The 22,720-nt window shown below is 45.7% G+C and overlaps 1 protein-coding gene across 4 annotated transcripts in view; it reads right to left on the bottom strand.

Moving 5' to 3' along the window:
- osbpl11 (oxysterol binding protein-like 11) overlaps nt 1-22,720 on the bottom strand; it is a 138,234-nt gene that overhangs the window by 21,904 nt on the left and 93,610 nt on the right. For all 4 annotated transcript variants that reach the window (XM_038789789.1, XM_038789786.1, XM_038789788.1 and 1 more), the window contains 2 exons: nt 20,445-20,937; nt 15,048-15,234 (listed from right to left, as the gene is read on the bottom strand). In XM_038789789.1, the coding sequence (XP_038645717.1) occupies nt 15,048-15,234; nt 20,445-20,937 (680 nt within the window). The remainder of the gene's footprint in view (nt 1-15,047; nt 15,235-20,444; nt 20,938-22,720) is intronic.

The raw sequence follows: 22,720 nt of genomic DNA on the forward strand, positions 1-22,720 counted from the left end.
TCTCACAGCTCACCCTCGGTCAGTACAGCAGCAACCCAGCCCCCCCCCCCCCCCCCCCCCCCCCCACCAAGCAATTGCTTAACCCCCCTGCTCCCCCCATTGCACTCCCGTCAGCTGACTCCTGCTGAACCCATCCGCTCCCGCCTCTGCCACCGATCCCCGGGAGATTCCCCCCAAAGCCCAAGTCCCCCCTCCACTCCCCCTGCAAACCAATGTGGACTCCAATCCAGTACCCCCCCGCGTCCGGCCCCGCCCCCTCCCTTTCCACATGAAAATAAACCCCGCGCTCCTTGTCCGGGCTGACCCCGCCCTCTATGGCGCAGCTCCATTCTCCTGCGACCTCACCCCAATCCCCAGAGTCCCCGGCCCCCCCCCCCCCCCCCCCCCCCCCCCCCCCCCCCACCGAACACGGGGAACAACCCCTCCCAAACCAGCACACGCACAGAAAGAAAACACATATCGTCCTCTCCCACTCCCCAACATCCCCCAAAGCATGCTACAGACCACTAATTTGTGTCCAGCTTCTCATTTTTGATAAACATCCACGCCTCGTCCGGCGTATCAAAATAGCGGTGACGGTCCTGATATGCGACCCACAGTCGTGTGGGCTGCAACAGCCCAAACTTCACCCCCTTTCAGTGGAGAAACGCCTTGGCCCGATTGAATCCTGCCCTCTTCTTGGCCAGCTCTGCACTCCAGTCCTGGTAGATGCGAATTTCAGCATTCTCCCACCTGCTGCTCCGCTCGTCAGTGTAACCTCACCACCACAGCTCTCGGCGGCTCATCTGCCCTCGGTCTCCTCGCCAGGACTCTGTGCGCCCCATCCAGCTCCAAGGGCCTCGGAAAGGCTCCCGCGCCCATCAGCATACTCAGCATCGTAGTTACATACGCCCCAGCATCCGACCCCTCCGCACCTTCAGGGAGACCCAGAATCCACAAATTCTTCCTCCTAGACCTGTTCTCCAGATCCTCGAATTTCACCTGCCACTTTTTATGGTGTGCCTCGTGCGCCTCCACTTTCACCGCTAGGCCCAGGATCTCGTCCTTGTTATCAGAGGCCTTCTGCTGCACCTCTTTAATCGCTGTCCCCTGCATCCTCTGGTTCTCTACCAGCCTTTCGATCGACGCCTTCATAGGGGCCAACATCTCTGCCTTCAATTCTGCAAAGCAGCTTCTGAGTAACTCTTGCTGCTCCCGCGACCACTGAGCCCACGCTGCCTGGTCTCTGCCCCTTGCCATTTTGCTTTTTCGCGCCTGTTCTCCTCTCTTCTCTAATGCCCCTTTTTTGACCACGCCGCTCCTGATCCACTCCATACAGTGCTGGGGGAACCTCACTGCCATCTTCCCACACTGGGAATCGTCAACCAAGTGCCGCTGGGGCTCCTTAAAAGGGCCCAAAAGTCCGTGCACGGCGGGAGCTGCCGAACGTGCGACCTATCCAGGCATAGCCGCAACCAAAGTCCGGTACATGAATATATTAAAACCTCTTCCAGCAGGGGCGGTGGAAAAGTGGTACCCGCCAACGGATGAATCAGTACTTGCTGAACACCATTTGGAGGAAGCACTGAGGATGGCATGGATGCAGAGCATTCTCTAGGTAGGGAACTTCATTGTCCATCACAAAGAGTGGTTCAGTAGTACCAGTAGTGCTGGAAGAGTCTAAAGGACATAGTTGCTGGGCTGGATCTAAGTCTGGTGGCGAGGGAAAAACATACTTCACCTCATCCTCCCTAACCTGCCTGCTGCAGATGCAACTGTCCATGACAGTAGCGGTAGGAGTGACCACTGCACTGCCCTTTTAGAGAAGAAGTCCCATATACACATTGAGAATACCTGCCATAGTGTTGTGCGGCACCTCAACTGTGCTAAATGTGACAAGTTTCGAACAAATCTAACAACTTAAAACTGGACAACCGTCAGCAGCACCAGAATTGTAATAATAATCTTTATTATTGTCACAAGTAGGCTTACATTAACACTGCAATGAAGTTACTATGAAAATCCCCTCACAATCTGCAACCTCATGGCCCGGCACACTTTACCATTGCCATCAAGCCAGGGTATCAAACTGGTTCAATGAAGAGTGCAGGAGAGCATTCCAGATGCAGCAGCAGGCATATTTTAAAATGAGGTGTTACCCTGGTGAAGGACAGGAATCCTTGCATGCCAAACAACATAAGCAACAATTGATAAACAAAGCTATGCGACTCCACAACCAACGGATCAGATCGAAGCACTGCAGTCCTGTCACATCCAGCCATGAAAGGTGGTGAACTACTAAACAACTCACTGGAGGAGCAGGCTCCACAAATATCCCCATCAATGATGGAGGAGCCAAGCACATCAGTTAAAAAGATAAGGTTGAAGCATTTGTAACAATCTTCAACCAGAAGTGCCCGGTGGATGATCCATCTCGGCCTCCTTCGGAGGTCCTCAGCAACACAAATGCCAGTCTTCAGCCAATTCAACTCACTCCATGTGATATCAAGAAATGGCTGAAGGCACTGGATACTGCAATGGCTTTGGGCCCCTGACAGTATTCCGGCAATAGTCTGAGACTTGTGGTCCAGAACCTGCTGTGCCCCTCGCCAAGCTTTTCCAATATGTTGTGGAAAGTTGTCCAGGTATGCCCTGTACGCAAACAGCAGAACAAATCCAACCCAGCCAATTATGGTCACATCAGTCAACTCTTGGTCACCAATAAAGCAATGGAAGGAGTAATCAACAGCGCTATCAACTGGTACTTGCTTACCAATAACATGGTCACTGATGCACAGTTTGGGTTCTGCCAGGGTTACTCAGCTCTGAACTCATTACAGCCTTGGTTCAAACAGAGACAAAACAGTTGAACCCGAGGTGAGGCGAGAATGACGCCCCTTGATATTAAGGCAGCATTCGACCAAGAGTGGCATCAAGGAGCCCTGCCAAAGCTGGAGACAATAGGAATCGGGAAGAAACTCTCCACTGGTTGGAGTCATGCCTAGCACAAATGAAGATGGTTGTGGGAGGTCAATCATTCCAGCTCCAGGCCATCACTGCAATGTCAGGAAAACACAGGTAGTTTTAAATGATCTACATTTGTATTGTAAAAGATTAAAAATAAGGTATAGTTTTAAACAGGTTGAATTAAGTGTTTATGTGCAACAAAAGGTTAGTTTCATGCCAGACATGGGGGTTTGTATGCATGGGGGTTTGGCCAGACCAAACTTTACTTCTATTGTGCTTAGAGAGGATTACGGCATAAAAAGTAAACAAAATGGGAGAAGTATCAAGTCGTTGCTTAGTAGCCAGGGGCAACTTTAAAGGTGGGAATACTTTTTGAGTTTAGCTGGATTTATAGCAGTTGGAGCTAGGTAATGAGAAGCAGCTCCGACTGCTCCGCTCGAAGCAGAAAAGTCATACAACGGAGTTAAGTGCATGAAAGCAAGCTCCGGAGGAACTAAAGGATTATCCTTATTTCCAGAGTTTGAAACAAGAATATTCCGTTGGGGACAGAGTACCTGAGATGGTATAGCATTTTGGGTCCATGTTGCAATTCAAAGTAAAGGAACCCAGAAAGAAGAGGTGAAAATCTGGTGTGAATGATTGCACACAGGGCAGATCCTGCTTGAAGGCGTAGAAAAGAGCTTTTTAACCCAAATTGGGTGAAAATTCGACAGAAAAGTGTAACTAGGTCGGAGAAGTTCCCTCCAGGACTGGCATGTCTGCTGGTTACCAAGCCCAGCAGAAGATGGAAGATATGGCCAAGGAGTTGGAAGAGACCTGTGGCGCAACAGCCAGTGGAAGGATGGCGGAGAGAGAAGGGCCAGTATAAGTAGCAAAGCCCCAGATGGAACAGTTGATGGCCTTCATTAAGGAAGTGTTCTGCCTGCAGAGGAAGAAGATGCAAGAGGATCGTGCAAAGGCCATTGAAGGGACTGTGGCAGCCCTGAAGGGCTTGATTGAGAGGGTGGAGAAATGCGCAGGAGTCTCAGATCTGAGAGAATTGAAGGAGAGGGTAGAGCATCCGAGAGGAAGTGAGTTTAGGTACCTGAGGGTAAGGGGCTTCGCGCGAAGGTTTGCAAAACGTTCCCCAGGTTGCTGAGATACACCCTGCTGGAACGACTGTTGCTTCTGGATGAGGAATGGGAGGGCAGGATCGGAGATATATATATATAGGTGGCTGGGAGAACAGGGAGGCAAGCGGATGGTGAAGATTAAGGAGTGGGAAGGGGAGCTGGGATTGGAGATAAACTGGGTAGTACAGAGTGAGGCACTGTGAAGGGTAAATCAGACCTCCTCAAGCGCAAGGGTGAGCCTGACACAGTTCAAGGTCGTACACATGGTACATATGACCCAGGCAAGAATGAGTGGGATGGCAGGCAGTGTGAGAAGTGTGGGCAGGGACCAGCAAACCACACACATGTTCTGGGGCTGTGGAAAGTTGGAGAGATTCTGGGCGGGAGTGTTCACGGCACGAGCAAGGACAGTGCGGGAGGAGGCTGAACCAAACCCTCTGGTGGAGACATTTGGGATATCAGAGAAGCCAGAGCTGATGGAGGGGAGGAAGGCCAATGTTGCGGCCTTTGCCTCTGAGTGCCCAGCAATTAATTTTATTGGAGTGACGGTCAGCAACTCCACCGTGGGTATCAGGAGATTACTTAATGTGATCATGAGGGATGAGAGGTAGAAGTGGTGCTCGCCATAGCCGCAGAGAAGGCCTTTGATCGGGTGGAGTGGGAATAGTATCCATGGGAGGTCCTGGGGCGGTTTGGGTAGGGATTTGTGGACTGGGTCCAGTTGTTATATCAGTCTGCGGACAAACCAGGTGAGTTCAGACTATTTTAGGCTGCACTAGGGGATGAGGCAGGAATGCCCACTTTCCCCACTGCCGTTTGCCCTGGCTACAGAGCCGTTAGCAATGACACTGAGAACATCGGGGGTCTGGCAGGGGATAGTGCAGGGGGACTTGGTGGAGCACAGCGTCTTACTATATGTGGATGATCTACTTCTATATATTTCAGGCCCGCAGGGGGGGGGATTGGAGGGATAAATTAAATATGGGCGAGAGTGAGGTCTTTGTGATTCAGGCGAGGGAGCAGGCGCAGAGATTGGGGGAGATGCCGTATAAGGTGGTAGGGGGGGCCTTCGGTTTTTGGGCATCCAAGTGGCGCGGGAGTGGGAGCAGCTGCACAAGCTGAATCTGGCTCGGTTGGCAGGACAGATGAGGGGGGACTTTTGGAGGTGGGAAGCGTTCCCGCTGTCATTGGCTGGGAGGGTGCAGACAGTGAAGATGACGGTCCTCTCTAGGTTCTTGTTTGTCTTTCAGAGCCTTCAATTTCATCCCTAAGGAGTTCTTTAAAAAGTGAATGCGGTGATTTTGGGGTTTGTGGGCGCGGATAAAGAAGGTGCTGCTGGAGCAGGGGCGTGGAGGGGCTGGCCTTTCCAAATTTTATAAATTATAAAATATAGCAGCAAATATAGCGAGAATCAGGAAGTGGGTAATTGAGGGGTGGGGTTCTTTTTGGGAGGGGGTGGAGGCGGCCTCATGTAAAGACATGCGTTTGGGGCACTATTAACGGCACCAGATACTCCACAAGCCCAGTTGTAATGGTAGCCCAAGGGTGTGGGGACAGTGGCAGCAGCACATGTGGCTGGAAAGGGCATCGGTATGGGCACCGGTCTGTGATAAACACCGCTTCGCTCCCGGGGGGGGGCTGAATGACTTTGTGCGGAGGCAGGTTTTCCCACAACTGCCTCCCGAGGGGCTACAGGGTAAGGTGATGTCGAGAGTAGGAGTAGGGGTGGCCTCAGAGATCTACAAGGAACTGATGAGTGGGAGGGAGTCCCGATAGGGGAGATGAAGTGAAAGTGGTAAAAAAAGCTGGGTGGGAGCTGGAGGCCGGATTATGAGAGGAGGCCCTGAGGCAAGTCAATGCATCCTCGTCATGTGGCATTAAAGAAGATCAAGACCAGGCTGCACAAGAGCAACGTGAGGCTTGATGTGAGGACTTGGCTCATCTTCGGGTGACTTTCAAGGAGAGAGACTATTACCTTGATGTGCCGGAGGATGCAAATAAACGTGAAAAAGCACGGACTGGGGGTTAACTAAAGTGCTTAAGGACTACAGAGTTTATTGTTTGTTCATTGTTAAGTTCATCTATATTTGTATTTTGTGGACATTTAGGTTTTTGAGGGACAAGGAGTTTTCTTTTCCCCCCCCCCCCCCCCCAAAGTCCATCGGGTTTATTCCCAGATTGACCGCTTTATGGTGGGTAGGTCTCTTCTGCCTGGGGTGAAGATGGCGGGGGTACTCAGTGACCGTTATATTGGATCATGCTCTGCAATTTGTGGACCTGATGTTGGAATCGGGCCGCTCTCAGAGACTCCCATGGAGACTGGATGTTGGCCGTGGGTAAGAGATTTTGTGAGCAGGTATCCTCTACCATTGGGAGCATGGTGAGTTCAACAAGAATGAGGCAGTCTAGCCTTCCATGCTCTGGGAAGCCCAGAAGGCAGTTATTAGGGGGAGATAACCTCTTGTAAGGAGCATATGGATAAATCTGGGAAGATGGCATTGCAGCGGCTGGTGGACTCCATTCTCGAGGTGAACCGCTAGTACACAATCTCTTCGACACCGGAGTTATTGACAGTAAGACAAAAAATGAAAATGGATTTTGAGTTGTCGTCAAAAGGTGAGGTGGTGGCCCAGCTGCAAGGGGCACTTTTATAAGCATAGGGAGAAGGCCAGGCTCACCAGCTAAGACGACAGGTTGCCTCCTGGGAGATAGTGCAGGTTAGGGACTCAGGTGGCAGGTTGGTTCCATCCCCAAAGAAGGTTAATGAGGTGTTTGAGGCCTTCAACTGTGGATGTATGAGTTAGAGCCCCCGAAGGAGGGCCTTCAACGAAGCAATATTTAGATGGGTTGACCTTTCTAGAGATGGAGCAGGAGAGAAGGCAGGAGTTGGAGACAACGATAGAGCCGGAAGAGACCATGAGCTGCATTCAATTAATGCAGGCGGGCAAAGCACCGGGTCCAGATGGGTCCCTTATTGAATTTTACAAACAGTTTGCTGGTCGGTCGGTTCCACTTCTGCTGGATATGTTTAAGGATTCCGTATTGCGGGGGATGCTGCTGGCCACGCTGGCGCAGGCATCGATTTCCTTGATCCTGAAGAAAGACAAGGACCCCATGGAATGTGGGTCGTATCAGCCTATTTCGCTGTTGACGTTGTTAGCAATGCGTTTGGAGCTCTGCCTTCCTGGGATGATTTCAGAGGAGCAGACAGAATTTGCTAAGAGTTGGCCAATATTAGGATATTGTTAAATGTTATCCTCCTTAGGGACTAAGCCAGATGTGATTATTTCAATGGACGTGGAAAAGGCGTTCGATAAGATTGAGTGCGGATACCTCAGATCCTGGGGTGGTTTCGCTTTTGGCCAAAATGTATTTAATCGATAAGGCTTTTGTGCAGGGCCCACACTGCAAGTGTATGTAATAATGCCCTGAGCGTGGGTTATTTCCAACTGAAGGTTCTGTGGGAACGAAAGAGACTCACGGTTGGTTTGTTGCCTCCCAGGTGCCAGGGTTCGTGATGTCTCTGATCGTGTTTTTGGGATCCTTAAGGGGGAGGGGGAGCAGCCCCAAGTTGTGGCCCACATAGGTACCAACGACATAGGTAGGAAGAGAGATGGAGATTTGAGACAGAAATTCAGGGAGCTAGGGTGGAAGCTGAGAGCTAGAACAAACAGAGTTGTTATCTCTGGGTTGTTACCCGTGCCACGTGCTAGCGAAGTGAGAAATAAGGAGAGAGAGGAGTTGAACACGTGGCTACAGGGATGGTGCAGGAGGGTGGGTTTTGGTGCTCATTCTGGGGTAGGTGGGTTCTCTACAAACAGGATGGTCTTCACCTGAACCAGAGGGGTACCAATATCCTGGGGGGGGAGATTTGCTAGTCCTCTTCGGGGGGGTTTAAACTAATTCAGCAGGGGGATGGGAACCTAAATTGTAGTCCTAGTGTACAGGATGTTGAGAGTAGTGAGGTCAGGGATAGGGTTAAAAGTTCGAAAGAGGGCACCGGCAAGCAAGACGCTGGTTTGAAGTGTGTCTACTTCAACGCCAGGAGCATCCGGAATAAGGTGGGTGAGCTTGCAGCATGGGTTGGTACCTGGGAATCTCGATGTTGTGGCGATTTCGGAGACATGGGTAGAGCAGGGACAGGAATGGTTGTTGCAGGTTCCAGAATTTAGATGTTTCTGTAAGAACAGAGAAGATGGTAAAAGAGGGGGGGGGGGGTGTGTGGCATTGTTAATCAAGGAAAGTATTACGGCGGTAGAAAGGACATTTGAGGACTCGTCTACTGAGGTAGTATGGGCCGAGGTTAGGAACAGGAGAGGAGAGGTCACCCTGTTGGGAGTTGTCTATAGACCTCCGAATAATTCCAGAGATGTAGAGGAAAGGATTGCAAAGATGATTCTCGACAGGAGCGAGAGTAACAGGGTAGTTGTTATGGGGGACTTTAACTTTCCAAATATTGACTGGAAATACTATAGTTCGAGTACTATAGATGGGTCAGTTTTTGTGCAGTGTGTGCAGGAGGGTTTTCTGACACAGTATGTAGACAGGCCAACAAGGGGCGAGGCCACATTGGATTTGGTACTGGGTAATGAACCCGGCCAGGTGTTAGATTTAGATGTAGGTGAGCACTTTGGTGATAGTGATCACAACTCGGTTATGTCAGACAGAAGGCAGAGAGTTGGGATAAAAGGTTATTTTTCGGAATGGCAACCGGTGACAAGTGGTGTCCCGCAGGGTTCAGTGTTGGGGCCACAGCTGTTCTCTTTATATATTAACGATCTAGATGACAGGACTGGGGGCATTCTGGCCAAGTTTGCCGATGATACAAAGATAGGTGGAGGGGCAGGTAGTATTGAGGAGGTGGGGAGGCTGCAGAAAGATTTAGACAGTTTAGGAGAATGGTCCAAGAAGTGGCTGATGAAATTCAACGTGGGCAAGTGCGAGGTCTTGCACTTTGGAAAAAAGAATAGAGGCATGGACTATTTTCTAAACGGTGACAAAATTCATAATGCTAAAGTGCAAAGGGACTTGGGAGTCCTAGTCCAGGATTCTCTAAAGGTAAACTTGCAGGTTAAGTCCGTAATTAAGAAAGCAAATGTAATGTTGTCATTTATCTCAAGAGGCTTGGAATATAAAAGCAGGGATGTACTTCTGAGGCTTTATAAAGCACTAGTTAGGCCCCATTTAGAATACTGTGAGCAATTTTGGGCCCCACACCTCAGGAAGGACATACTGGCACTGGAGCGGGTCCAGCGGAGATTCACACGGATGATCCCAGGAATGGTAGGCCTAACATACGATGAACGTCTGAGGATCGTGGGATTATATTCATTGGAGTTTAGGAGGTTAAGGGGAGATCTAATAGAAACTTACAAGATATTGAATGGCTTGGATAGGATGGACGTAGGGAAGTTGTTTCCATTAGCAGGGGAGACTAGGACGCGGGGGCACAGCCTTAGAATAAAAGGGAGTCACTTTAGAACAGAGATGAGGAGAAATTTCTTCAGCCAGAGAGTGGTAGGTCTGTGGAATTCATTGCCACAGAGGGCGGTGGAGGCCGGGACGTTGAGTGTCTTTAAGACAGAAATTGATAAATTCTTGATTTCTCGAGGAATTAAGGGCTATGGGGAGAGAGCGGGTAAATGGAGTCGAAATCAACCATGATTGAATGGTGGAGTGGACTCGATGGGCCGAATGGCCTTACTTCCGCTCCTATGTCTTATGGTCTTATGTTTACTTTAGCAATGGGCAGGGATAGGTATATACCGCAAGGCAAGAATTATAGCCGGGGGAAAGGCAATTATGATGCTATTTGGCAAGATTTAGGATGTATAGGATGGGGAAGGAAACTGCAGGGGATGGGTACAATCGAAATGTGGAGCTTTTTCAAGGAACAGCTACTGCGTGTCCTTGATAAGTATGTACCTGTCAGGCAGGGAGGAAGTTGTCGAGCAAGGGAACCGTGGTTTACTAAGGAAGTTGAAGCACTTGTCAAGAGGAAGAAGAAGGCTTCTGTAAGGATGAGACATGAAGGCTCAGTTAGGGCACTTGAGAGTTACAAGTTAGCCAGGAAGGACCTAAAGGGAGAGTTAAGAAGAGTGAGGAGAGGACACGAAAAGTTGTTGGCGGATAGGATCAAGGAAACCCCCAAGGCTTTCTATAGGTATATCAGGAACAAAAGAATGACTAGAGTAAAATTAGGGCCAATCAAGGATAGTAGTGGAAAGTTGTGTGGAATCAGAGGAGATAGGGGAAGCGTTAAATGGATATTTTTCATCAGTGTTTACACTGGAGAAAGACAATGTTGTCGAGGCGAATACTCAGGTTCAGTCGACCAGGCTAGATGGAATTGAGGTTCAAAAGGAGGAGGTGTTATCAATTTTGGAAAATGTCAAAATAGATAAGTCCCCATGGCCAGATGGGATTTATCCTAGGATTCTCTGGGAAGCCAGGGAGGAGATTGCAGAGCCTTTGTCCTTGATCTTTATGTCGTCTTTGTCGACAGGAATAGTGCCGGAGGACTGGAGGATAGCAAATGTTGTCCCCTTGTTCAAGAAGGGGAGTAGAGACAACCCTGGTAATTATAGACTTGTGAGCCTCACTTCGGTTGTGGGTAAAATGTTGGAAAAGGTTATAAGAGATAGGGTTTATAATCAACTTGAAAAGAACAAGTTGATTAGCGATAGTCAACACGGTTTTGTGAAGGGTAGGTCATGCCTCACAAACCTTATTGAGTTTTTTGAGAAGGTGACCAAACAGGTGGATCAGGGTAAAGCGGTTGATGTGGTGTATATGGATTTCAGTAAGGCGTTTGATAAGGTTCCCCACGGTAGGCTATTGCAGAAAATAAGGAAGTATGGGATTGAAGGTGATTTAGCGGTTTGGATCAGTAATTGGCTAGCTGAAAGAAGACAGAGGGTGGTGGTTGATGGCAAATGTTCATCCTGGAGTTCAGTTACTAGTGGTGTACCGCAAGGATCTGTTTTGGGGCCACTGCTGTTTGTCAATTTTATAAATGACCTGGAAGAGGGTGTAGAAGGATGGGTTAGTAAATTTGCAGATGACACGAAGGTCGGTGGAGTTGTGGATAGTGCTGAAGGACGTTATAGGATACAGAGGGACATAGATAAGCTGCAGAGCTGGGCTGAGAGGTGGCAGATGGAGTTTAATGCGGAAAAGTGTGAGGTGGTTCACTTTGGAAGGAGTAACAGGAATGCAGAGTACTGGGCTAATGGCAAGATTCTTGGTAGTGTAGATGAACAGAGAGATCTCGGCATCCAGGTACATAAATCCCTGAAAGTTGCCACCCAGGTTAATAGGGCTGTTAAGAAGGCATATGGTGTGCTAGCCTTTATCAGTAGGGGGATTGAGTTTCAGAGCCACAAGGTCATGCTGCAGCTGTACATAACTCTGGTGCGGCCGCTCCTGGAGTACTGCGTGCAGTTCTGGTCACCACATTATAGGAAGGATGTGGAAGCTTTGGAAAGGGTTCAGAGGAGATTTACTAGGATGTTGCCTGGTATGGAGGGAAGGTTTTACGAGGAAAGGCTCAGGGACTTGAGGTTGTTTTCGTTAGAGAGGAGAAGGCTGAGAGGTGACTTAATAGAGACATACAAGATAGTCAGAGGGTTAGATAGGGTGGACAGTGAGAGTCTTTTTCCTCGGATGGAGATGACCAACACGAGGGGGCATAGCTTTAAATTGAGGGGTGGTAAATATAGGACAGATGTCAGAGGCAGTTTCTTTACTCAGAGAGTAGTAGGGGTATGGAACGCCCTGCCTGCAACAGTAGTAGACTCGCCAACTTTAAGGGCATTTAAGTGGTCACTGGATAGACACATGGATGAAAATGGAATAGTGTAGGTCAGATAGGCTTCAGATGGTTTCACAGGTCGGCGCAACATCGAGGGCCGAAGGGCCCGTACTGCGCTGTAATGTTCTATGTTCTATGAACAGGGGGACACGACAGGGGTGTCCATTGTCTCTTCTTGTGTTTGCCTTAGCAATCGATCTGCTGGCCATTTTGTGGAGGTCGGCTAACAGAGGGAGGGGGAAGAGAGCATGGAGGGAGGGAGCATAGGGTGTCCCTATATGCGGACGATCTGTTGCTATGCATCACTGAACCACTCTCCAACGTGGGGGAAATAATGGAGTTTGCTCAGGAAGTTTAGCTCCTTTTCAGGGTCCAAGCTGGATCTGGGCAAGAGAGTGAATATTGGGGGCAGTCAAGAAAAGAGTTTGTCTTTTTATTAAGATTCTGTTTTCTCTTTGGCGCGGGGGGGGGGGGGGGGGGGGGGGGGGGGGGGGGCGTGTGATGGGGACTGGGTGGGTGTACTTTTGGTATAGTGCAGTGTTGGGATTTGTTGCTTTTTTTTGTTATAATTAAAATCTTGCTTGAATAAACTATATTAAAAAAAGATGACCAAAAGCTTAAAATAGTAGCTTTTAAGAGTCTAAAAAGAGGAAAGAGAAGAAGAGATTTAGAGAGGGAATTCCAGAGTTTCGGACTTTGGCTGTTGAATGTTCAGTAGCCAATGGTGGTAGTGGTTAACATTGAGAATGTTTGGACGACTGTAGTGTTGGGAAAGATTACAGAGATAGGGAGCAGGATTGTCCAATCCCGTGGCAGAGTGTCCACGTCGTCGTAAACGCCGTTGCGTTTTACGACGGCGTGAATGGGCTGCTCCCACGACTAATTCTGGCCCCTTCAGGGGGCCAGCACGGCGCTGGAGCAGTTCGCGCCGCTCCGGCTGCAGATCCCGGTGCGAACTGTGCGGCGCGGGATCTGTGCATGCGCAGTTGCGCCGACGTCAACGAGGACATGCGCAGTGGCACCAGCGCCAACGTGCACATGCGCAGTGGTCTCCTTCAACGTGCCGGCCCTGATGCAACATGGCGCAGGACTACAGGGGCCAGTGCGTAGGAAAGGAGGTTCCCAGACACAGAGTCCAGCCCTCCGATTGGTGGGCCCCGATCGCGGGCCAGGCCACATCGGAGGCCCCCCCCCAAAGGCCGCCAACCGACCCTTACATGCCGAGGTCCCGCCGGCCCCAGAGCAGGTTAGAATGGTGCCGGCGGTTCTCGGCTCTTTTCTTACGGCCGCTTGGCCCATTTGGGCCGGAGAATCGGTGGGCCGCCCACGTAGAGAGGCCCGCGACCGCGCCAGCGCCAATTCTCCGCTCTCCGAGAATCACGTGCCCACATCGGGGCGGCATGGCGCGATTGGGAAGATTACAAAGATAGGGAAGATTACGGAGATAGGGAAGATTACAGAGATGGGGGAGATGAGGCAGATTATAGAGATAGGGAAGGTTATAGAAATCGGGGGAGATGAGGAAGCTTACAGAATTGGGAGAAATGGGGCTCTGGAGGAATTTGAAAACAAGTACGAAAATTATAAAATAAGGCTTTTCTTAACCCAATGTTGGTAAGCATGCAACAGCTTAGCATGCAGATAGCAGTGGTTTGGATTACCTCACCTTTATGGATGGTGCAGAAGGGATGCCTGTCAGGAGAGCATTGGAATAGTCAAGTCCAGAGGTATCAAAGGCATGGATAAAGCTTTCAGCAAATCAATTAAGAAAGGAGAGTTGGACGATATCCCAGGAAGTCAAAATAGGCAGTTTTAGCAATGGTGTGAATGTGGTTGGATTGATTTCTCGGAGTCAAACATGTCTTAAAAAGTTAACAGTTTGAGTCAGCCTCAGACAGTAACCAGGGGGGAGGGTATCAGCAGCAAGGCAATGAAGCTTGTGGCAAGGATCAAAAACTGGCCAATGATCAGTTGGATAATATTTCTGCTCATCCAATATCAGATGCCAGTCAAATAGTCTGACAATTTAGAGACAGTGGAATAGTTGAGTGAGGTGATGGTGAGGTAGAGATTGGCAATGTTAGCATACAAGTAGAAAATGTTTTCATTTCATTTCAAATGATGGTGTTTTTGGATGATTTATTAGAGAGGAAGTATTAAAGACTAGCGCATGATTAGCCTTCCTTGCTAGACGGCTAGAAAAGATTCAACAGATACGCAAAGCTCTGGATTATACCATATCATGAGTACTGTGTACAATACTGAATGCTGTACTTTATAGCAAATATATTGACTATGGACAGAGTGCAGTGCAGATTCACCAGACTGTTACCAAGGTTCCATGGGTTAAATTATGAGAAACGATTACATAACCTCGCCATGAATTCCTTAGAACATAGAAAGTTACGGTAATATTTTTAGAATTTAGAAAGAAATTGACACAGCGGTCAGAGAGAAACATTTGCCATTGGCGTCAAGACTTGGACAAGGGGACAATGAAGAGTGCGGAAGGGCATGATAGGAGCAGCACCATGCATACCTATAAATGAGGTATCAACCTGATGAAGCTACAACACAGGACTACTTGTACGCTCGCAGCAAATGACTGACAGAGCTAAGCGATCCCACAACCATCAAGACTTAATTGACACCATATCCATCAGCTTAAACATTAATTCCCTCCATCACAGTGTCAGCAATGTATAACCTCTACATGATGCACTGAAGCAGTTCATCAAGGCACCTTCCAAACATACAACCGCTACCATTTCGAAAGACAAGGGCAGAAGATACATGGGAACACCACCACTAAGTTTCCCTCCAAGCCACTCACCATCCTGTCTTGGAAAAATATTGCTGTTCTTTCACTACCACTGGGTCAAAATCCAGGAACTCCCTTCCTAACAGCACCATGGGTGTACCTACAGTACATGGACTGCAGGGGTTCAGGAAGACAGTTCACCAATACATTCACAAGAGAAATTAGGGATGGGCAATGAATGTTGGCCTAGGCAGCGAAGCCTACAGCCCTTGAATGAATTAAAAACATAACCTTCTTGTCTTCAATACCTACACGTTGCTTTCACTAACAACCGCTGAAGAAAGAGGGTCAATTTTCATGTGTACTTAATGTTACCATAAGTTTATTTATGCACATCACTAGGGACTGACTGTACCTGTGAAGTTTGCCACCATAAAATGGCTTTGTGTGAAAAGTTATAGCTGCTGAGTAACCCGTCTTCGCACAGTTGACATTAACTTTTCCTCCGAGTTCCACCCAAGGAACTGTCAAAATGGAACGAGCGTACGCACAAGGAAGGGTAAATGTGTACTCCTCTCCATGTTCCAAGAGACACAAGAGACCTAAATGGCAAAAAGATATTAATTTACAGCATTTTCATTGACATCATCTGAAAAGAATTGTTACAACAGTACATTTTGTTACAGTAGAGACCATACAATTAAATTCTGTCAATCATCTGTTGCCTTAAATGCAAGTTCAAAACACTGCACCATTAGCAGCTTGATTGTTATTAATTAACTTATGTATTATCAATCTGAAAAGCAACCTATAAAAAGCATGTTGAGCATTTGGTCCAAATTGTTTTATATATTGGTAGGGAAAGAGAGGACAACTATTTTTGGAACAATTATGCACACAAATTTCCATATATGGGTTTAATGACCATCTAACTATTTTCATACAGGATAACATGAGAATTCGAAATGCATATGCCATAACAATAATTTCCAATGCAGAGTTTGGGGGAAAAAAAAAATTATTATTGAATAAACAGTTCTCCAATGTCTCCATAGGAGGGTGTATGCAGTGTGGTACACAGAGTCATACAGGAAAGCCCCAGATTCACTCTCTGATCTATGGGGACCTTGTTTACATTATTGTAACCAGTATGAGTCACTGTCTTGAGAAGGGCAAGAACATTCAAAGTACAAAGTACTGGATATTGACGGAATTAAAGTCAATTCCCTACCTTGATTGACATTCTTCATTCTTCAAAAGGATGCATCCTCCACATACTGCAGGATCAGCCCAGGTTGTCAACAGGGAAAATCACAAGGGCCCTTTAAGATAGTTTTGACATCATGTGATCTTCCCTTCTTGCGCCATATAAAGGCACCTCCCTGGGCTACTTTGTAGCTCTTAACCAGAGGGAGCAGAACAAAGAAATTGTAAACAGAGACATACATTTAGCTGTACATATGGACTTTTAATACCCTTCAAGGAAATGGGAATGGAGGAATCAGCCGATCCTTGGTACGTGGAGGAAACTACTACAAAGAATGAAAGATGACCTCACTGGTAGATATGCATTCGAACACCCACCACATACCATAGAAGCTTAACCCAGTAATGGGGGGGGGGCAATTTTGGTAAATGGACTATTTTCAGATGCACTACTACAGATGCTGTCTAAGGCGGCTTTTTAAAGTATAAATATAGTTGGCTCAAAATGTAGCACTAGTATTGGAATATCATTTCCTATAAGATTTCCTGTCTGAAATTGGTAACAGGATAAAATTATAAGCTACAGTTAATCTTTGCCTAGAGATCCTCGTTCTCCATGATACAAGAAGCCCAGCTTTTCAAACTGACTTGGTTCTATCTACATAGAAAGAGAAGGTCCATTTAGCATCCAAATATTCAAATCTACAACCAAGCCTATCTTTGTGGAGGCAATTAGAATAATATTACCACGCACGTCTCTTACATATATAAAAGGGTGCTCTCCAAGATATCCACTCAGGCTAATAGAAATCAGCTTCAACATTATGTCCAGCAGGTAATGAAGATACTCAGAGCCAAAGTTGTAATGCTTCATCATACTTTTGCAGCAGTTTGTCTTTACATTTTCTTTTGTGTGCTTGTGTTTTTTCCTCTCTAACGCTCAACAACTACAATTCTTGAAAAACTGAAATACAGCTGCCAGTTCCTCACTGATAATTCCTCACCCAAGCAAACCTAACACCCAACTTCCCCCTCAAATAAGGTACACAGGCCCACTGCCACCATTTTGGACTTTGTTCTGGACACAGGTCTTGCAGCCTGTCAATCCTTGCCTCAGGTCCGACAGCCTCATGACCTCCTTCTAAATTGAGGCTCATTTGTGGCACCACAACTTAACAAAACTCCAATATTTCCAAAAGCTGGGTTTGATAAATTGTCTGAATGGTCATTTCCACAAATCTAGGGAGGAGCTTTTATTTTGCTGACTCACTTATCTGAGGTAATGGTTCTTCACTGGGTTGTGACAGAAAATAAGTGGTGCTCTGCTCGTCAAAATGGCATAACTGCTGAATGGTTGGGGTAGCCTGTCAGGAGGTAGGGCTTTTTGAAACATTTTGCTTGAAGGACATTGTTAGAAGTAATTACTGAATTCCTGATTCAGAAATTCAAAAGGGTCAAAGACTTAGCTGAGGCCTTTAGGGCATGGTGGTCTGTACCCCACAAGTAGTCATTAGTCTTGAAGTTCTCCTGGAGGCATTTCCAATACACCAGCAGAACCCCATCCAAATCTATATGCAATGTATGCAGAAATGTATACAGACAAGATTTCTGATGGCCTTTGGCGAAAGAATTGTACCAGTGAGTGTGGTAGCAAGTTACTATTGATACAATGATGTTCATAAAACAGTTTGACAAACAGTAACATGGAATTTCTGTCCTTAGGGGATCCCTCCTCGAGCTTCAATTGCACCTGACGGACTGCAGCAGGATTGCTTGCTGTTGTAATATACACAATCTAAAGAGGCTTTTAAAACCTCTGTGTATACAGTTTACTTTGAACTGATGTGCATATTGAGCCTGTTTCTGTCCACTACCTCCTAACAGTCTACAAGAAGAACGGGAAAGAAATGTCTGCAAATTTTGAAATAGTGGCACAACATCTAGGAATGTTCCAGTGCCCCAATATTTTGACTTCAGGGCATAATCATATCAATAACAATGCCTTAGCAGATGAATTAATTGCCATTTCAAGATAAGAGAGACACTTGCGGAAAGAATCTCAGCACCAACCATAAACTAAAAGATGCTCGAGACCTACAGCATCCGAGCGATAATTGGAAAATACCCGATCATAATTTGCCTTGGTGCTCGCTGGTAATTAGCTATAGCAGAAAGTGGCAGAATCAAACAGTAAATGTGGAAAAACAATCATGATCACACAATGCTGATTCTGGGAAGACAAACCCCTCGAGTATCACTGCGCAGTTACACCACCAAATCATATGCATTGACTAGGTCAAGACTGAGAGTTGACTCTTTTGGTGAATCCTCCCGAGACACCTTGCACCTGCACAGTTTGTCATGCAGTAAAGGCAGCAAACCCCAGGCACAATTGACAAACAGCCATGTTAGAGAAGGTTAAATGCCAACAAAGGCAAAATTCGTGAATCTCAACAGTAACTGTGAAATTCAGAGTCAAATTTATGGCCCGAAGAAATGACCTTTTTGTTTTAAAAACGAGAAAGATGGCAGTGCAATGCTGACTTGCTTTTTCAAGAAGTTACATAATATAAAATTCTGAATGCAGCAATGATAGAAATTGTTCTGTTGGACAGTAGTGAATAGAACTGAATACCATCTTTGGGAGGCTCATTTACATAGCACAGTCACATGGGTAACGTTAAAACGTATCTTAAAGAGACTGGATCCTTAGGATTTTTCTCAATGACAACTTGGCTGATCCTACAGAATGCAAAGGATGCTGAAATGAAGGATATGGAAATGAAAACTATGTGAATCTAATAAACTTGAAAATGCATAGCTCATAATAACAGAATCAAAACTCTAATTCAAACATTTACATCTATATTAAGCAGAGATATACACAACACAATGGAGAATCACCTTGAATACCTAAACAGGCAAAATACTGTACACTCTTCACCTTTGGTTGAGAAAACACAATATAAAATAAACCAGTTTAAGAAAAGTTACACGGTAATCAAAAAATTAAACCAAAACCACAAACTATAAAAGCAAACTTCAAGTGTGCTAAAACCAACTACCTTTAAAATGAACCGTCTCAAGTAATTTCCTGATATCCATTATCAAACGATCAAACTGGTTCATAAATCTTATAAAGTTTGAAGATGAGAGTAGGGGAATAGTCACTAGTGACTTCCTGATATGGGGACAGAAGGCACAAGGAATTGATTGACAATATCTGCATTTCCTATGCCAAGGCAGCATTAAATCAGAAACATGTCAGACATATTGATTCATCAGAGTATTGTCATGAGATCTGTCAATCAATCCATAAAGCTCAATTGACAATCACTTTTCAGTTTCATTGCTAGTTATCTATGCTGATCAGAAATCTAACAATGCACACAAAAAATATTCTGTTAAACTAAATTTATACAACTTATGAAACATTAAACCATGTATCGCTTGTTCAGAAGTCAATCAAAAACTGTGACTTGGGTAATGCAACTCTAAGTAAGAAGTTGCCAGATTTCTCCCATTTATAGGTTTAATTTAAAGCTTTTGGGGAGCATTAATGTTTTCAAGCTAACTGTTGTGCTCCAAAAGAAGTTACAACACTATTTCCACGGACATATAATTAAAAGGAAGCCAAATATTTTATTCTGGAAAGTAATAGTCCCAATGGACTCTCAAGATTACTTAAATAAACTATCTTCCTCTTTAGATCGTTGCAACAATGTTAATAATATTCCAAAGAGACTCAGCTGCTCCTGAACCATTCCCTAGGTGGGTCAATAAGTTACAGACAGCAGCTTGGACAGAAAATCTACCACTGTCCACAAAAGAAACTGATCATAGAATTTACAGTGCAGAAGGAGGCCATTTGATAACACACCTCCTCACATTTTGTTAATCGATTGTTAGAAATAATGCAGAAGAATTTATAACAAAGAGAGAAGACTATTAGAAAAATCATGACCAGCCACATTGTTTCCTTGGGCTTCTCTGGCGAACTCAAAGGTGCTAATCTACATTACACCACTCCTTGGAGCAAAACGTTCAGCGTGCAGCCACTAAGGATCATCATAGTGAGCCAACTCCAGCTTCTAATCAAATACGATATTGTAGATATTCTGCTTATGACAAGCCCCTATACGCCACATTCCGGCAGCTGTTCGGGTACACAGAGGGAGAATTCAGAATGTCCAATTCACCTAACAGCACTTCTATAGAGACTTATAGGCGGAAACCGGAGCACCCGGAGGAAACCCACGCACACACGGGGAAAACGTGCAGACTCCACACAGACAGTGACCCCAGCGGGAATCGAACACATGACCCTGGTGCTTGTGAATCCATAGTGCTAACCACTATGCTACCATGCTGCCCATATTGGCGTTATCTTCTAATACCACCCATGAACCTTAAAAAAATATATAATTAAGAGTTCAATTTTAGTTTAAGTTCACAACCCAATTATTATAAATTTGTTCTTTCACAATTGGACCCAGTCTGGTCTTATTTCAATCCTGTGGATATTAACTGTAATTAGATAACATACAGGTTTCCAATAATCACCTATTTCTCTCTTTCTTCAAATCAGAAGCAATTGCATCCTTACCTTCTCCAATCATTACAACTCCAATGGACATGCCCATAAACTTGCTTTTCGTCCATACATGTGTATTTGCACACATGTTTTTCTCTTCACACTCTACATAAAATCCCGAAACAGGTGGATGATGGGATACCTGCTCTGCCACAAATCTTAAATGATAGTCTGACTGGCCATTTCCCTCTGTCCCATCAGGACACTTCGTCTTCTGCTGACAACTCTGTGATGAGGTATTGGCTGAAGTATTGTTCATTGTGTTTTTTGGTACATTCCATGAACAGTGAAATGTTTCACCAATAATTGGATTGTATGGTTTCTTAGCAATTGCTCCTTTCCGGCCTTCATGGAATGAGGTGAGGTAATACTCAACAAAGCTGATCATCCTCTCTTCAGGGGTAGCACCATCTGAGATAGCAAGGAAGAGGTCTGGATGGGACATAAAATCTGCATACATCTCCAGCAATGAACGTTTTTCCAGTATGAAGGTTGGAAGAACCACCTGTGGTAGATACAGGAAAGTACATTTTAAATGCACCCTTATGTACCCTCAATCTAGTGACATTTCTCAAAATGATAATTAGCAAATAGGATGATTCGATAATTTCAGGAGGATTAGGATAACCATTTGGCCCACCTTGACTCTGAATATTCTTTGATGCCGTTGTTAGTTAGTTACATGAAGTCACGACTGGTCTCCCAAGGTGTGCAACTTGCAAGTAGACCTCCCAGGGAAGATTGGGCGAATGCTGCGCTCCATTTGGGGGGGGGGGGGGGGGGGGGGGTCATCATGCTTGGGTACGCCCTGGCACTGCTAGTGCTCACAGTCAGTGCTGGGGGGGGGGATTTCAGGTTGAACCAGTTTGCTTGCTCGCTGTTGTACAGCGTTTAAAAATGGTGCCCGATTCTCACGCTTTAAGCTGCAGGCAGGGCAAGCGAATCCCTCCCAATGTGTTAACTTCAAAATACCCATATAACTGTTATATATAGCACGGTAGCACAGGGGGCAGCACAGTTGCTTCACAGCTCCAAGGTCCCAGGTTAGATTCCCGGTTTGGGTCACTGTCTGTGCGGAGTCTGCACGTTCTCCCTGTGTCTGCACGGGTTTCCTCCGGTTGCTACGGTTTCCTCCCACAGTCCAAAGATGTGCAGGTTAGGTGGGTTGGCCATGAAAAATTCCCCTTAGTGTCCAAAAAGGTCAGGTGGGGTTACTGGGTTACGAGGATAGGGTGCTCTTTCCAAGAGCTGGTGCAGACTCGATGGGCTGAATGGCCTCCTTTTGCACTGTAAATCCTATGGTTCTATGATTTTGCAGTCTGGAGAGTTTTTAATATTGTTTCAAATGTGAAATAATAAATCCAGTTAATTGTGTTTTATTAACAATTTGCTTTCCATATGCATTATTTCTTCCTGTTCCATCCCGAATCAATTAACTGATGCAAAGTTCTCAACAAATATCCATATGTGCCTTCTCAAAGCAAATCAGCCAACAGTAAATGCAAAATCATTCAGCAAGTCAACGATGCTATCCCAACTTGCAAGCCTCAACAAATACATAATGAGCTTCTCCACTTGTAAGGAGTTTGAAGTTCGAGGTATTGCTTTATCCTGTCAGGCTAGCGTGGGAACAGGACAACATAACTCACTGTGTTAAGAAATAAAAACCTACACAAACAACATAAATGAATATTTGGAGCCCTAACTTGAATGTCGGTTTGAAATATTTGAAGCTTCAGTGGATATAATTTTCATTCCTCTTGAAATGCAAGAGGAATGCATTTCTCTTGAACCTCGTCCATATCCTTCAACAGATCAATGAGAATTTAGATTCTTCTGCTTCTTTAGAAAAATATTTTTGTATATTTTTTTAAACTGTAGCCAACAGCTGCTACGTTAGCTTTAAATGTTCTACCTTTTATCCTTTTTCACTTTGTGCCTTTTAGTTGACATCATTTCTGAACTTAATTGGGACTCTTTCGTGCCTCCCTACTGATGTTGGCAAGAAGCTTTGTTCTTCTTTAGCACCACAGAATAGGTTTCAACCCAACAATTCCTAAATCTCAGGATTGGAATATTGCTATTTAAAAAATACTTTTTATTGAAAATTTTCATTTATGACAAACAAACATATAATTCGAGTACGCAATCGTATCTGCGAATATAACATCTGTAATAAAATACATATTTGAACTGAACATACAAGTAATGTGATTAGAATGTACACTTGTGATAGACATAGTAATGTGATCAGTTTTCGTTTGTGACGGATGTCAACAAATTATTCT

This window comes from Scyliorhinus canicula, chromosome 2, assembly GCF_902713615.1.
Source record: "Scyliorhinus canicula chromosome 2, sScyCan1.1, whole genome shotgun sequence".
NCBI lineage: Eukaryota > Metazoa > Chordata > Chondrichthyes > Carcharhiniformes > Scyliorhinidae > Scyliorhinus > Scyliorhinus canicula.